We start from the raw sequence: 17,707 nt of genomic DNA, 5'->3' as shown, positions 1-17,707 counted from the left end.
GGACCTCTTTCCCTAGAAAGCCCAATACACCTCTACAGAGATTCTATTTAGAAGGGTGATCAGCAGGTGAAGCACAAACAATTATGAGAATGTTCATTGTAGAATATGTTAAAATGATCACATCTGAGCTCTAGCTGAGCATATCCTATTATTTAGAAAACAGCAGTAAGTAAAGTTCATAGCGTCATACCCTACATTTGTAAGACAATGTGATAAAGTGTAAGCAATATTTTTAAATGGGGGTAACTCTTGAGTATTATTGATTACCATGAATATAGCATGTCCTAGTAGTATAGCAGTATAGCAGTGAAGAGCTTTGGCCCAGTAACTGTAAGGTTGCTGGTTTGAATCCCCGAACCTGTTGATGTGCCATGGAGCATGGTTTCCCAAACTCTGTCCTGCAATACACAACTACACAACTTTTCCCTAGCACTACACAATTTATTCAAATAACCAACTCATCATCAAGATTTGATTGTTTGACTCAGCTGTGTAATGCTAGGGGAAAAAACTAAACGTGCACCAAGGGAGGGCCCTAGGACCATGTTTGGGAAAACCTGTCCTTGAGCAAAGCAAGCGCTTAACCCGAATTTCTCCTTTAAGTTGCTCTGGATAAGAGTGTCTGCTAAATTACTAAAATGTATACAGTACTAGTCAAAAGTTTGGACACACCTACTCATTCAATGTTTTTTTCTTTATTTTTTACTATTTTCTACATTGTAGAATAGTGAAGACATCAAAACTATGAAATAACATATATGGAATCATTTAGTAACCAATTCATTATTAAACAAATAAAAATATATTTTATGTTTGAGATTCTTCAACAGTAGCCACACCAATAATATTAAGAGAGCTGCTTAGACATTAGACTGGTGGAAATCTTCCCTTTGGTCTGATGAGTCCAAATTCAAAAGTTTTGGTTCCAACCGCTGTGTCTTTGTGAGACGCAGAGTAGGTGAACGGATGATCTCTGCATGTGTGGTTCCCATCGTGAAGCATGGAGGAGGAGGTGTCATGGTGTGGGGGTGCCTTGCTGGTGACACTGTCTGTGATTTATTTAGAATTTAAGGCACACTTAACCAGCATGGCTACCACAGCATTCTGCAGCGATACGCCATCCCATCTGGTTTGAGCTTAGTGGAACTACCATTTGTTTTTCAACAGGACAATGACCCAAAACACCACCTCCAGGCTGTGTAAGGGCTATTTGACCAAGAAGGAGAGTGTTGGTGCTGCATCAGATGACCTGGCCTCCACAATCACCCGCCCTCAACCCAAATGAGATGGTTTGGGATGAGTTGGACCGCAGAGTGAATGGAAGAGCAGCCAACAAGTGCTCAGCATATGTGGAAACTCCTTCAAGACTGTTGGAAAAGCATTCCTCATGAAGCTGGTTAAGAGAATGCCAAGAGTGTGCAAAGCTGTCATCAAGCCAAAGGGTGGCTACTTTGAAGAATCTGAAATATAAAATATATTTAGATTTGTTTAACACTTTTTTGGTTACTACATGATTCCATATGTGTTATTTCATAGTGTTGATGTCTTCACTATTATTCTACAATGTAGAAAATAGTTCAAATAAAGAAAAACCCTTGAATGAGTAGGTGTTCTAATACTTTTGACTGGTACTGTAAATGTAAAAATGAATATTTATTCAGCCTAATGATCAAGATTTCCCACCATCCCTTGACCTTTCCCGCAAAAGTGCATAACACCTCTGATCTCAGCACAGCACCTGTTGGGTGCGTAAACAAGTGCTGATTTAGCTTAGGGCCTGGTCTGTTTACAACCAACTCTTACAAGTCACTCATTACTCAACAACAACAACAAATATATAAAACACCAGCCAGTGGGTGTTGACTGTCAGTTATCCCAGTTCGTTGTCCGTGCGTAACGTTATCTATACATTACCACGGTACCTGGTTGAGATCACGCGCTTTGCTCCAATCACCGTCTTCCAGAGGCGGGTAAACGGCTGTCGCGCGCCCTCCGGAACGAACCCTTTCCGCTCTCCGGTCTCCACAGTGACGGTTATTTCTTTGGTTGTTGTTGACAGAGGACCGCTGCTGTGTTGGTGAGAAAGGCCAAAATGAAAAGAAACCACCACTGCACTAAATGGTAAATTACACAGGCATATAATAATAAGAAGAAATCGAAGATAACACGTTGTCATCCTCTCAGGTAAACCCATTTAGTCGATAACGTTGTCAACGGTATACGTTTAGTCTTTTTTCTTCTGGAGCTTTCTGGAGCCGTTTCATTTGGGATGTACACTATGGACTACGTCTGGTCAACGTTAGTCAATGTTAGCGTGTAATTTGATGCTGTGGTGCAGTGGGTGTAGAAACTAACATTATTTAACATGTTATCTCGGGGAACACATTTTAGCAGGGTACGTTTTTATGTGGTGACTATTTTACTGTCATTTTATGGATTTTTTGTTTTGTCATACGTCGGTGTTTGACACTGAGTCGGTCCGCTTTCCTTTCCTCCTGTCATAGTTTAGTGTTGAATTGTCAGTTACCAATGGGAGTCAGCAGGCTACAGGCAAGGCAAGCCGAGGTAGTCGGTAGTCGGTTGGACTAACCGTAGATAGTCAGGTGGACTAGTGCATGGGAGTTTTAATACATCGGAGTGAAGAAGATTTCCGGTGCTATAGCCACCGGGAAGCCACCACTGGCACGAGAGCGCACGCCTTTTGTTAGTCATGCTATGGATGTGTCATCTGTCCTGTTCAGTGTGTGTGTGTGTGTGTAGGCCTACATGATGAGAATAATGATCTTTCATATTATATTACAATCTACAGCCTAGCGGTCAGAGCGTTGTGCTAGTATTCCCGAAAGGTTGCTTGTTTGAATCCAGGAGTCGACAATGTGAAAAATCTGTCGTTGTGCCCTTGTGCAAAGCTACTCAACCCGAATTGCTCCAGTGTTGCGGTTTATAATGGCTGACCCAGGCCGTGACCCCACTCTCTGAGGATGTCTCCCGGGGGGGGGTGTTGAGATATGCAAAAAACGAATTTTCAAATTCACACATGCACATAATACAAACTTGTAGGCTTATGTGTGAAATAGGACAAAATAAATAAACAGCCACCAAATTATGATGATCATATATCATATTATAAGGGCCATGCGAAATAAATAACCCACACAGAGGTGGTGTTGCCTATGGTAACAAAGCGCTTTTGACTGAGGATGCTTCCAGTCGTGTGCATGGAATCTATGATAGGCTAGCTTTGGGACACATCGGGAGTCAGTGTATTAGCTACATACAGTATGTGTGTTGGTTGGACTAACACAGATTCCCGATGTTGTGTCCCAAAGCTATGATAGACTTACTATGGACCAAAAGTATAGGCTATTACGCACCACTGGTTTTATGGTTGTAATATATTGTATCCACACACTCATTGGCCTATTCATTTTGCTGGCTGCTGCATAGATACACTGGTTGGCAGCCGTAGTTCCCAGGCAGTCCGTTTCTGCGAACGCCAGCATCTCTCGCATCAGTCGGTAGCTCCGCCAGACAGTTTTTTGGTGATCCACTCGCGTAAATCCCTTGCGGCGGACACAGAAGGGAGAACGCACTTTAGTGGCCCAGTGGTAGGCTGACAACGATGAGAAATTACGACTCTCCTCCGCACCCAAGATCCTTGGTCAGCGTCTACTCTCCTTAATTTGGCAGGCAGCGGGTCTTCGCTCATTTGAGAATTCAGGAGGTGGGTGTGGGAGCCTTTGTTGCAGTGGCAGCTGCCTTCCGCCCATTAAGGCGTTACGGGCAGCGCCCAACTTGTGATTGGTCAACAACAACAGAAACTAAACAACTTTGCAAAAAAAAAGCTCTAATATTTGTATACAAATTACACACACATATATATATATACACAATATACATATATATACACAAATGTTTTTTTAATATACACTGCTCAAAAAAATAAAGGGAACACTAAAATAACACATCCTAGATCTGAATGAATGAAATAATCTTATTAAATACTTTTTTCTTTACATAATTTATCAACCCATGGAGGTCTGGATTTGGAGTCATTAAAGTGGAAAACCACACTACAGGCTGATCCAACTTTGATGTAATGTCCTTAAAACAAGTCAAAATGAGGCTCAGTAGTGTGTGTGGCCTCCACGTGCCTGTATGACCTCCCTACAACGCCTGGGCATGCTCCTGATGAGGTGGCGGATGGTCTCCTGAGGGATCTCCTCCCAGACCTGGACTAAAGCATCCGCCAACTCCTGGACAGTCTGTGGTGCAACGTGGCGTTGGTGGATGGAGCGAGACATGATGTCCTAGATGTGCTCAATTGGATTCAGGTCTGGGGAACGGGCGGGCCAGTCCATAGCATCAATGCCTTCCTCTTGCAGGAACTGCTGACACACTCCAGCCACATGAGGTCTAGCATTGTTTGCATTAGGAGGAACCCAGGGCCAACCGCACCAGCATATGGTCTCACAAGGGGTCTGAGGATCTCATCTCGGTACCTAATGGCAGTCAGGCTACCTCTGGCGAGCACATGGAGGGCTGTGCGGCCCCTCAAAGAAATGCCACCCCACACCATGACTGACCCACCGCCAAACCGGTCATGCTGGAGGATGTTGCAGGCAGCAGAACGTTCTCCACGGCGTCTCCAGACTCTGTCACGTCTGTCACATGTGCTCAGTGTGAACCTGCTTCATCTGTGAAGAGCCCGTGGCGAATTTGCCAATCTTGGTGTTCTCTGGCAAATGCCAAACGTCCTGCACGGTGTTGGGCTGTAAGCACAACCCCCACCTGTGGACGTCGGGCCCTCATACCACCCTCATGGAGTCTGTTTCTGACCGTTTGAGCAGACACATGCACATTTGTGGCCTGCTGGAGGTCATTTTGCAGGGCTCTGGCAGTGCGCCTCCTGCTCCTCCTTGCACAAAGGCGGAGGTAGCGCTCCTGCTGCTGGGTTGTTGACCTCCTACGACCTCCTCCACGTCTCCTGATGTACTGGCCTGTCTCCTGGTAGCGCCTCCATGCTCTGGACACTACGCTGACAGACACAGCAAACCTTCTTGCCACAGCTCGCATTGATGTGCCATCCTGGATGAGCTGCACTACCTGAGCCACTTGTGTGGGTTGTAGACTCCGTCTCATGCTACCACTAGAGTGAAAGCACCACCAGCATTCAAAAGTGACCAAAACATCAGCCAGGAAGCATAGGAACTGGTCTGTGGTCCCCACCTGCAGAACCACTCCTTTATTGGGGGTGTCTTGCTAATTGCCTATAATTTCCACCTGTTGTCTCTTCCATTTGCACAACAGCATGTGAAATGTATTGTCAATCATTTATTGGCTTAATACATTTTTTTATCTAAAAATTCTACCAACTGAGCTACAGGGAAGGCCAATTGTTGCTTCCTAAGTGGACAGTTTGATTTCACAGAAGTGTGATTGACTTGGAGTTACATTGTGTTGTTTAAGTGTTCCCTTTATTTTTTTGAGCATGCTCTTAAAAGTGGGTAAATGTGTACATGTTCCTGTTTTAAAACTATATTGTTTGAAACGAGCTGTTCAGTTACTACTCTGCCCCCCAGTGACAGCCAGCAGCAGCAGCTCTGCCTCCATAGGCTTTGCAACATTGCTTGGATTGTTTTGCCTCCTATTTGTTATGAGGGGGAACTGCCCCAATGAAATTGCAGGATTTCATAGCGTAAATTATAACAGTACAAAGTACATGCACCGTCCTGGGGCGTTCAAATGAGCGTCTGTTCAGTCAGAACCTATGGGTCTGCTCTAGTCTACTTCCCAATATAGTACCAAAGAACACTACATGGCCAAAAGTATGTGGACACCTGCTTGTCGAACATCTCATTCCAAAATCATGGGCATAAATATGGAGTTGATCCTCCCCTTTGCTTCTATAACAGCCTCCACTCTTCTGGGGAAGGCTTTCCACTAGATGTTGGAACATTGCTGCTGGGACTAGCTTCCATTCAGCCACAAGAGCATTAGTGAGGTGGGGCACTGATGTTAGGCGATTAGGCCTGGCTCACAGTCAGCCTTCCAATTCATCACAAAGGTGTTCGATGGGGTTGAGTTCAGGGCTCTGTGCAGGCAAGTCAAGTTCTTCCACACCGATCTCAACAAACCATTTCAGTATGGACCTCACTTTGTGCACAGGGGCATTGTCATGCTGAAACAGGAAAGGGCCTTCCCCAAACTCTTGCCACAAAGTCGGAAGCACAGAATCATCTAGAATGTCATGTTAATATTTCCCTTCACTGGAACTAAGAGGCCTGAACCATAAAAAACAGCCCCAGACTATTATTCCTCCTCCATCAAACTTCACAGTTGGCACTATGCATTGGGGCAGGTAGCATTCTCATGGCATCTGCCAAACCCAGATTTGTGCGTCGGACTGCCAGATGGTGTGACTCATCACTCCAGAGAATGCGTTTCCACTGCTCCAGAGTCCAATGGCGGCGAGCTTTACACCACTCTAGCCGACGCTTGGCATTACGCATGGTGATCTTAGGCTTCTGTGTGGCTGCTCGGCCATGGAAACACACTTCATGAAGCTCCTGACAAATAGTTATTGTCCTAACGTTGTTTCCAGAGGCCGTTTGGAACTCAGTAGTGAGTGTTGCAACCGAGGACTGACGATTTTTTACGCACTACGCGCTTCAGCACTTGGCGGTCCCTTTCTGTGAGCTTGTGTGGCCTACCACTTTGCGGCTGAGCCGTTGTTGCTCCCAGACGTTTCCACTTCACAATAACAGCCCTTACCGTTGACTGGGGCAGCTCTAGCAGGGCAGAAATTGACTTGTTGGAAGGTGGCATCCTATGACAGTGCCACTTTGGAAGTCACTGAGCTCTTCAGTAAGGCCATTCCTTGTCAATGTTTGTCTATGGAGATTGCATGGCTGTGTGCTAAATTTTATAAACTTGTCAGCAATGGGTGTGGCTGAAACAGCCGAATCCACTAATTTGAAGGGGTGTCCGTATACTTTTGTATATATAGTGTATGAGCCATAATACCCATAAAACCTAGCGGTCAAACAGGGAAATGATTCCAATCGTTTTTTCACCATTCATTTTTCGCATAGGGGATTTTAGAAACACTTTAAAATAAGGGCTGTGTTTCATGTAGGCTTACCCTGGTGTGACCTTTTGATAATTATAAGGAACTACAAATGTCATGATGGTCTGGACCAGACTGCCGAATTGAGGCAAAGGTAAGAATCTCTGGATTAAATATCTAATGTTAGCTAAAAGTAGTAATTAATAAATTGGATACATTTCTTTAAATGGACAATTCTGTGAACTGTCTTGTGTGAGTTTTAAATTGACACAATACCTGTTAGCAAAGGTGTCAGTTAGAGATGACGTGTAGGAGCTTGCAGGGATTTGTAGTCTTGCATGATGTCTACTTTGATGCTAATTAGCATTTTAAAATCTAAAAGTAAATAAAACTGAATATATTGATAAAAGTCACCTTTTCTGAGAGAGATTTACATTGTTATCAAAACGTCATGCCAGGGTAAGCCTACCGAGAGAAGGAGAGGGGGAGAGAGAGGGAGATGGGGAGAGAGTGAGAAATAGGGAGATAGGGAGTTAGAAAGAGGGAGAGGGAGATGGGGAGTTAGAAATAGGGAGAGGGAGATGTAGAGGGAGATGGGGAAGAGAGAGAGGGAGACGGAGCTGGGGGTGGGGAGAGAGAGAGGGAGATGAGGGAGAGGGGGTGGGGGGAGAGAGAGAGGGGGAGAGGGAGATGGGGAGAGAGAGAAATAGAGAGAGAGAAATAGGGAGAGGGAGATGGGGAGATGGGAGAGAGAGAGAGAAAGATGGGGGAGAGAGGGCGAGATGGGGGAGAGAGAGAGAAATAGGGAGACGGAGATGGGGAGAGAGGGAGAGAGAAATAGGGAGATGGAGAGAGAGATGGGGAGAGAGAGAGAGAAATAGGGAAATAGGGAGATGGAGAGGGAAATGGGGAGAGAGAGAAATAAGCAGAGGGAGATGGGGAGAGGGAGATGGGGAGAGAGAGAAATAGGGAGATGGACAGAGAAAGGGGGAGAGGGAGATGGAGAGAGGGAGATGGAGAGGGAGATGGGGAGAGAGAGAGAAATAGGGAGAGGGGAGAGGGGAGAGGGAGATGGGGAGAGAGAGAGAGAGAGAGAGAGAGAGGGGGAGAGGGAGATGGGGAGAGAGAAATAGGGAGATGGGGAGAGAGAGAGACAGATAGGGAGAGGGAGATGGGGGAGAGGGAGATGGGGAGAGAGAGAAATAGGGAGATGGACAGAGAAAGGGGGAGATGGAGAGGGAGATGGGGGAGAGAGAGAGAAATAGGGAGAGGGAGAGGGAGAGTGAGATAGGGAGAGAGAGAAATAGGGAGATGGGGTGGAGAGAGAGAGGGGAGAGGGGGAGAGGGAGATGGGGAGAGAGAGAAATAGGGAGAGGGAGATGGAGAGAAGGGGGGAGAGGGAGATGGGGGAGAGAGAGAAATAGGGAGATGGAGATGGGGAGAAAGAGGGGGAGAGGGAGAGAGGAGAGAGAGGGGAGAGAGAGAGAAATAGGGGAGAGGGAGATGGGGGAGAGAGAGAGAAATAGGGGAGGGAGATGGAGAGAGAGGGGGAGAGGGAGAAATAGGGAGAGGGAGATGGGGGTAGAGAGAGAGAGAGAGAGGGGGGGAGAGGGAGATGGGGGAGAGAGAGAGAAATAGGGAGATGGGGAGAGAGAGAGAGAAATATGGAGAGGGAGATGGGGAGAGAGAGATAAATAGGGAGAGGGAGAGAGAGGGGGAGAGGGAGATAGGGGAAGAGAGAGAGAAATAGGGAGATGGGGAGAGAGAGAAATATGGAGAGGGAGATGGGGAGAGGGAGATGGGGAGATGGAGAGGGAGATGGGGGGAGAGAGAAATAAGCAGAGGGAGATGGGGAGAGAGAAATAGGGAGATGGAGAGGGAGAGTGAGATAGGGAGAGAGAGAAATAGGGAGATGGGGTGGAGAGGGAGATGGGAGAGAGAGAAATAGGGAGAGGGAGATGGAGAGAAGGGGGAGAGGGAGAGGGAGATGGGGAGAGAGAGAAATAGGGAGAAGCAGAGAGAGTGAGAGAGAGGGGGAGAGAGGGAGAGGGAGATGAGAGAGAGCAGGGGAGATGGGGAGAGAGAGAAATAGGGAGATGGGGTGGAGAGAGAGAGGGGAGAGGGGAGAGGGAGATGGGGAGAGAGAGAAATAGGGAGAGGGAGATGGAGAGAAGGGGGAGAGGGAGATGGGGAGAGAGAGAAATAGGGAGATGGAGATGGGGAGAAGAGGGGAGAGGGAGATGAGGAGAGAGAGGAGAGAGAGAGAAATAGGGGAGAGGGAGATGGGGAGAGAGAGAGAAATAGGGAGAGGGAGATGGAGAGAGAGGGGGAGAGGGAGAAATAGGGAGAGGGAGATGGGGGTAGAGAGAGAGAGAGAGAGGGGGGAGAGGGAGATGGGGAGAGAGAGAGAAATAGGGAGATGGGGAGAGAGAGAGAGAAATATGGAGAGGGAGATGGGGAGAGAGAGATAAATAGGGAGAGGGAGAGAGAGGGGGAGAGGGAGATAGGGGAAGAGAGAGAGAAATAGGGAGATGGGGAGAGAGAGAAATATGGAGAGGGAGATGGGGAGAGGGAGATGGGGAGATGGAGAGGAGATGGGGGAGAGAGAGAAATAAGCAGAGGGAGATGGGGAGAGAGAAATAGGGAGATGGAGAGGGAGAGTGAGATAGGGAGAGAGAGAAATAGGGAGATGGGGTGGAGAGGGAGATGGGGAGAGAGAGAAATAGGGAGAGGGAGATGGAGAGAAGGGGGGAGAGGGAGAGGGAGATGGGGAGAGAGAGAAATAGGGAGAAGCAGAGAGAGTGAGAGAGAGGGGAGAGAGGGGAGAGGGAGATGAGAGAGAGCAGGGAGATGGGGAGAGAGAGAGAAAGAGGGAGATGGAGAGCAAGATGGGGAGAGAGAGAGAAATAGGGAGATGGAGAGGGGGAGAGAGAGAGAAATAGGGAGAGGGAGACAGAGGAAGAGGGGGAGAGGGAGATGGGGAGAGAGAGAAATAGGGAGATGGAGATGGGGAGAGAGAGGGGAGAGGGAGAAATAGGGAGAGGGAGATGGGGGTGGAGAGAGAGAGAGAGAGAGAGAGAGGGGGAGAGGGAGATGGGGGGAGAGAGAGAGAAATAGGGAGATGGGGAGAGAGAGGGGAGAGGGAGAAATAGGGAGAGGGAGATGGGGGTGGAGAGAGAGAGAGAGGGGGAGAGGGAGATGGGGAGAGAGAGAGAAATAGGGAGATGGGGAGAGAGAGAGAGAAATATGGAGAGGGAGATGGGGGGGAGAGAGAAATAGGGAGATGGAGAGAGAGAGAAATAGGGAGATAGAGAGGGAGATGGGGGAGAGAAAGAAATAGGGAGAAGCAGAGAGAGTGAGAGAGAGGGGGAGAGGGAGATGAGAGAGAGCAGGGGAGATGGGGAGAGAGAGAGAAAGAGGGAGATGGAGAGCAAGATGGGGAGAGAGAGAGAAATAGAGAGATGGAGAGGGGGAGAGAGAGAGAAATAGGGAGAGGGAGACAGAGGAAGAGGGGGAGAGGGAGATGGGGAGAGAGAAATAGGGAAAGATATCTCCCTCTCCCTCATGGAAACATCACACACATCATGGCCTATTCTTCATTATTAGCAGCTGCAGAGGACTTTTAGGCGGTGACTCTGATGGCACCCTATTTCCTATAATATAGTGCTCAACTTTTGACCCGAGCCCCATGGGTCAAAGTAGAGCGCTATATAGGAAAAAAGGTGCCATTTGGTACATATTCTTTGTGAAATAAAGGGAACTAAGTGAGGAAGGAACTGCTGAGACGGGAGAAAAGAAAATTTGCCCACTGACATGAAACATGAGCCACCTGTCCTTAACCTAATAGGAATTAGATTCCATTCCCGAGCACATTAAATATTGAACACTGGGCTCTGTGTGCCCGATAAGAACAAGGCAGCATCTTAAATAGCACCCTATTCCCTAGATCGTGCTCTACTTTTGACCAGAGCCTATGGGGCCCTGTTCAAAGGTAGTGCACTATGTAGGAGATAGGGTGCTATTTGGGACACAGTTCCAAGTGAAAGTATTTATAGAGGAGTCGGAGCAGGCAGCTCATTTCCCGCACCCTGATGAATCAAGTTTAAAGTTAGCTTCACTAATGAGTTAGGACTTCTGACTCCTGTGGTTCAGAGCAGGACTACCTCATTAAGACCACAGATCTTCATTCTTTTCTTGTAATCCCTCTCAGCGTAGTATTTGGATAGTCAACGACGGCTTCCTCCCAAATGGCATCCTATTCCCTTTATAGGAACAGGGTGGCATTTGGAGACACCATTCAGCCTTCTTTGAAGACACCATTCGGTTGGATTAAAACAGTGATGATGAAGGCAAAAATACATACAAAAAAAAGAAGAGAGATTCTGCATGGCAGTTTAAGTTCTTTGTATCGTCTCCCTCGTGGTATTCCAGTAGGGTATATAAAGAATTTATAGGGGCTAGCTTCAGCATGCTTTTTAAGGATGATTCGTTAAGTCAGTATAGATGGATACTCTGTACTCTTAAGGATGATTCTTTAAGTCAGTATAGATGGATACTCTGTACTCTTAAGGATGATTCTTTAAGTCAGTATAGATGGATACTCTGTACTCTTAAGGATTATTCTTTAAGTCAGTATAGATGGATACTCTGTACTCTTAAGGATGATTCTTTAAGTCAGTATAGATGGATACTCTGTACTCTTAAGGATTATTCTTTAAGTCAGTATAGATGGATACTCTGTACTCTTAAGGATGATTCTTTAAGTCAGTATAGATGGATACTCTGTACTCTTAAGGATGATTCTTTAAGTCAGTATAGATGGATACTCTGTACTCTTAAGGATGATTCTTAAGTCAGTATAGATGGATACTCTGTACTCTTAAGGATGATTCTTTAAGTCAGTATAGATGGATACTCTGTACTCTTAAGGATGATTCTTTAAGTCAGTATAGATGGATACTCTGTACTCTTAAGGATGATTCTTTAAGTCAGTATAGATGGATACTCTGTACTGCTGTTGTTGAACATGTTCCACTAGATAGAGTCATAAGGTTTACAGGAAGTCATCATAATTAAACACATGAGATATTCCTGCTGGATTGTACATTATACTGTGAAACATCCATGTAGCCTGGTCCCAGATCTGTTTGTGCTCTCATGTCAACTCCTGTTTGCCTTGACAAGTAGTGGCATGATGTCACAAACAGCCTGGTACCCAGGCTAACATCATTGTATTATGAGTTAGAATTTACTGAGCACATATTTTTCTCTCCCTCTCTCACACCGCCTGGACATATGTGCCCTGCACGGCCCCCATGCCTGTCGACCTCCTCGGAAACTGTATCTCTGATATGTGGTGAGTGTTTCATTTTTACTATATCTGAGAGGAAAGCTCAGCAGAAACTGCTGTTTTCTTGTTGTTAGGTCATGCTACGATGCACATCATGTGTTTGATCAGTGTGTGTGCGGTATGTGTGTGTCTTACTCAGCTATACAGTTTGGATATTGTTCCTAGACTGAACAAAACTATTAACACAACATGTAAAGTGTTGGTCCCATGTTTCATGAGCTGAAATAAAAGACCCCAGAAATGTTCCATACTCACAGAAGCTTATTTTTTGCATATTTTGTGCACAAGTTTGTTTACATCCCTGTTAGTGAGCATTTCTCCTTTGCCAAGATAATCCATCCACCTGACTGGTGTGGTATATCAAGAAGCTGATTAAACAGCATGATCATTATACAGGTGCACCTTGTGCTGGGGACAATAAAAAGCCACTCTAAAATGTGCAGTTTTGCCACAGCACAATGCCACAGATGTCTAAAGTTTTGAGGGAGCGTGCAATTGGCATGTTGACTGCAGGAAGGTCCACCAGAACTGTTGCCAGAGAATTTAATGTTCTTTTCTCTACCATAAGCCGCCTCCAACCGTGTATGGCGTTGTGTGGGCCAACGGTTTGCTGATGTCAACGTTGTGAACAGAGTGCCCCATGGTGGCGTTCGGGTTATGGTGAGGGTAGGCATAAGCTACGGACAATGAACACAATTGCATGTTATTGATGGCAATTTGAATGCACACAAATACCTCGAAGAGATCCTGAGGCCCATTTTTAATGGTATCTATGACCAACAGATGCATATCTGTATTTCCAGTCATGTGAAATCCATAGATTAGGGCCTAATGACTTTATTTCAATTGACTGATTTCCTCGTATGAACTGTAACTCAGTAAAATCAATGAAATTGTTACAACTCTTCCAACAAACATTCCAGAACGTTGCGATTCGAAACATTTGCAGTGGTTTTAGTGTAGGTAGTTGATGCAAACTAGCCACTTGCAAAATGCACTCATTAAGAATAACCTCTGTGATCTCCATCTTGCTAGCTACTATTTAGTATTTTATTCAAGCGGATAAGGTTGTGATGTACAGATGTCTGATCTTAACTTCATCACTCTTTTGTCACAGAGAATTTTCCTGCTGCATCAGGAAATTGAAATGAGCCTCGTGAGTCGTTGGAAAAGAGCAGTTCTCTTTATCTCCATGTGGGGGCAGTCGAGTCACTGGGATCAGGGCTTGCTGTCAAAATAATGTCCTCGCTCGCTGAAACGTTAGGCCTATGTCCTATTACTGCAACATTCAAATGTATTAAAAAAAATCTGAAATGCAGCCATACACATCAACAACCGTTGTTTTATATAGTTTTATATAGCTGTAGGTAGATATTGGTCTTCACTAGGCTACAGCATACACGTGTGAAGTGTATCCTAAGGTCAAAATTTTGTTCAATCATGGCCTGGGTGGTCTAGTGCAGGGTTTCTGAAACTCGGTCCTGGAGTCCATGTTTTGGTTTTTGCCCTAGCACTACACAGCTGATTCAAATAACTAACTTCTAATAAAGCTTTGATTATTTTAATCAGTTGTGTAGTGCTAGGGAAAAAAAACTAATCTGGACCCAAGGGCGGCCCCAGGACCAAGTTTGGGAAACCCTGGTCTAGCAGTTAGGACTGCTAACTTCAGCGTCCACATATGGGCCTACCGTGTCAGCGTGGGTTAGATTCCTGCCCACGCCCTTTTGGCACAAATAACTCAATCCCCCCAATTGACTAGATTTATTTACACATTTCATACATGGACAGTCCAGGGATATTTCACCCCCAAACTTGATAAGAAATTACCATATCAGACACTTTCAGATAACATAAATAGGAAACAAATAAAATAACAGTAGGCTACATCAACATTAATTTCCATTCATACAAAGTGTTGGGTAAATTGCCATAGTAGATATGCCGTGATAAACAATGAAATACTTTATTTCTATTGTACAGAATGCTTGTCAAAATGTGATAAATCGCCCTTAATCTGTTCAAAAAAGGACTGTTGTTCTGATGACAATGCCAACCAGAGGGCGATCATGTCTTGAAATAGTTTGTTTGCAAGCTAACACCGACCTCATCTTTCAGGGAGTGGTAATGAAGGTAATGAAGGTAATGAAGGTGATGGGGTGATGAGATAATGAGGTGTTGAGGTGACCACTAATAGTTGCAATTGAGATCAGCTGTATGGGTGAATTTAGCGTGTATTGATCCCTGCTGTAGGCTACCCGTTAGCCTAGCAATTGTCACGTAATGAAAGGTGTGAAAATTGATAATAGGCTACTGTTTGTGTTTCCCTGGCTGAGTTGACGAGCTGATTTGGGCCATCAGTTGATTGACAGATGTAGGCCTACTGTAGAACGATAAACATTCCTCCAGTGTGAATGCTCGTCCACATTTTTCTATTTAGACTACGTATAATTTGTCAATATAGTTTCTGGTCTTTGGTGTGGATTGTGTGGCTTTAGTATTTCATTTCGTAAAGCTGTCAAGATATTCATGCATTTGAGCCAATCAAAAGACAATTTCGTTGAGCCGAGGCACTTTTCTTTGTGTAAATGATCAGACTATTTGTTTTATTTATTGAAAACGAGGAATTAATGCATCAAAAATTGACGTTAATCCATGAGTCAAAAGGGCCGGATTCGAACCCATGCCGACGCTGGCGTGTGCGCCGGTGTCAGGGGTCAGTGGCTGTATTTTATTCTGCCTTGTTTGCCTTCAACATATAATAAAACAATTTATCTAAAACAACAGATTTTTCCTAACGAAAAATAAATCGAGCCCTACAAATGTGTCCATTTATTATAATCCACATAAGAATTCACACGAGATGAGCCTGCATCAGGTACAACAGTACTGCATTGTATATACAAACACCGCTTCCAGCTGCCCCCTGGTGGTGATTCTAAATATTTCATCAGATATTGAACTCCCGCTGCAGGATTATTTTTCTCCTGTGACGAAAGGGGTCAATCAACACACTGGACTGTAAGGGGTTGAGACTGGCACCATGAAGGGGACAGACGGAGGGGCACTGGGGCCATGGCTGGGTGGGCAGGGCACAAACTGCCGTAGACGTGGTGACTGGCACTAAAGATCTGTGTAGTGTGGAAAAAAAGAGGTTCAGTGTGTCTTTGGGCTGAGGTGACTGTGACAACGTTTTGTTGGATGGTTTCATGCCTGCATGATCATATTGACCAGTGAATAACCAGTAAATGAGAATGACATTTTGTAAGGTTACATAGAGGTTAAAATGTATTGGTTTTGCATAATTCCCTTTCTGCAGCGTCTCTATGCTGCTTGTTCTTTTAGTAGGCAGCAGAGAGATTCTCAGTCTGCTTGTTCTTTTAGTAGGCAGCAGAGAGCCTCAGTCTGCTTGTTCTTTTAGTAGGCAGCAGAGAGCCTCAGTCTGCTTGTTATTTTAGTAGGCAGCAGAGAGCCTCAGTCTGCTTGTTCTTTTAGTAGGCAGCAGAGAGCCTCAGTCTGCTTGTTCTTTTAGTAGGCAGCAGAGAGCCTCAGTCTGCTTGTTCTTTTAGTAGGCAGCAGAGAGCCTCAGTCTGCTTGTTCTTTTAGTAGGCAGCAGAGAGCCTCAGTCTGCTTGTTCTTTTAGTAGGCAGCAGAGAGCCTCAGTCTGCTTGTTCTTTTAGTAGGCAGCAGAGAGAGCCTCAGTCTGCTTGTTCTTTTAGTAGGCAGCAGAGAGCCTCAGTCTGCTTGTTCTTTTAGTAGGCAGCAGAGAGAGCCTCAGTCTGCTTGTTCTTTTAGTAGGCAGCGAGAGAGCCTCAGTCTGCTTGTTCTTTTAGTAGGCAGCAGAGAGAGCCTCAGTCTGCTTGTTCTTTTAGTAGGCAGCAGAGAGCCTCAGTCTGCTTGTTCTTTTAGTAGGCAGCAGAGAGCCTCAGTCTGCTTGTTCTTTTAGTAGGCAGCAGAGAGCCTCAGTCTGCTTGTTCTTTTAGTAGGCAGCAGAGAGCCTCAGTCTGCTTGTTCTTTTAGTAGGCAGCAGAGAGCCTCAGTCTGCTTGTTCTTTTAGTAGGCAGCAGAGAGCCTCAGTCTGCTTGTTCTTTTAGTAGGCAGCAGAGAGAGCCTCAGTCTGCTTGTTCTTTTAGTAGGCAGCAGAGAGAGCCTCAGTCTGCTTGTTCTTTTAGTAGGCAGCAGAGAGCCTCAGTCTGCTTGTTCTTTTAGTAGGCAGCAGAGAGAGCCTCAGTCTGCTTGTTCTTTTAGTAGGCAGCAGAGAGCCTCAGTCTGCTTGTTCTTTTAGTAGGCAGCAGAGAGCCTCAGTCTGCTTGTTCTTTTAGTAGGCAGCAGAGAGCCTCAGTCTGCTTGTTCTTTTAGTAGGCAGCAGAGAGCCTCAGTCTGCTTGTTCTTTTAGTAGGCAGCAGAGAGAGCCTCAGTCTGCTTGTTCTTTTAGTAGGCAGCAGAGAGCCTCAGTCTGCTTGTTCTTTTAGTAGGCAGCAGAGAGCCTCAGTCTGCTTGTTCTTTTAGTAGGCAGCAGAGAGCCTCAGTCTGCTTGTTCTTTTAGTAGGCAGCAGAGAGCCTCAGTCTGCTTGTTCTTTTAGTAGGCAGCAGAGAGCCTCAGTCTGCTTGTTCTTTTAGTAGGCAGCAGAGAGAGCCTCAGTCTGCTTGTTCTTTTAGTAGGCAGCAGAGAGAGCCTCAGTCTGCTTGTTCTTTTAGTAGGCAGCAGAGAGCCTCAGTCTGCTTGTTCTTTTAGTAGGCAGCAGAGAGCCTCAGTCTGCTTGTTCTTTTAGTAGGCAGCAGAGAGCCTCAGTCTGCTTGTTCTTTTAGTAGGCAGCAGAGAGGCCTCAGTCTGCTTGTTCTTTTAGTAGGCAGCAGAGAGCCTCAGTCTGCTTGTTCTTTTAGTAGGCAGCAGAGAGCCTCAGTCTGCTTGTTCTTTTAGTAGGCAGCAGAGAGAGCCTCAGTCTGCTTGTTCTTTTAGTAGGCAGCAGAGAGCCTCAGTCTGCTTGTTCTTTTAGTAGGCAGCAGAGAGAGCCTCAGTCTGCTTGTTCTTTTAGTAGGCAGCAGAGAGAGCCTCAGTCTGCTTGTTCTTTTAGTAGGCAGCAGAGAGAGCCTCAGTCTGCTTGTTCTTTTAGTAGGCAGCAGAGAGAGCCTCAGTCTGCTTGTTCTTTTAGTAGGCAGCAGAGAGAGCCTCAGTCTGCTTGTTCTTTTAGTAGGCAGCAGAGAGCCTCAGTCTGCTTGTTCTTTTAGTAGGCAGCAGAGAGAGCCTCAGTCTGCTTGTTCTTTTAGTAGGCAGCAGAGAGCCTCAGTCT

The 17,707-nt window shown here is 45.7% G+C and overlaps 1 protein-coding gene across 10 annotated transcripts in view; it reads left to right on the top strand.

Annotated features, from left to right (window-relative positions):
* Positions 1–11,935: 11,935 nt before the first annotated feature.
* The window catches only part of LOC106589039 (protein 4.1), a 154,346-nt gene continuing 148,574 nt past the window's right edge, over positions 11,936–17,707 (top strand). For 5 of the 10 annotated variants that reach the window (XM_045709459.1, XM_045709469.1, XM_045709462.1 and 2 more), the window contains exon 1: positions 11,942–12,425. In XM_045709459.1, coding sequence (XP_045565415.1) covers positions 12,365–12,425 — 61 coding nt within the window. In that variant the 5' untranslated portion in view covers positions 11,942–12,364. Of the gene's footprint in view, positions 12,426–17,707 lie in introns of all 10 variants that reach the window. The other 5 variants (XM_045709467.1, XM_045709465.1, XM_045709463.1 and 2 more) reach the window with 2 other exon arrangements.

Source organism: Salmo salar, chromosome ssa27 (genome assembly GCF_905237065.1).
Source record: "Salmo salar chromosome ssa27, Ssal_v3.1, whole genome shotgun sequence".
NCBI classification, from domain to species: Eukaryota; Metazoa; Chordata; class Actinopteri; order Salmoniformes; family Salmonidae; genus Salmo; species Salmo salar.
This window is presented reverse-complemented; position numbering and strand designations above follow the sequence as displayed.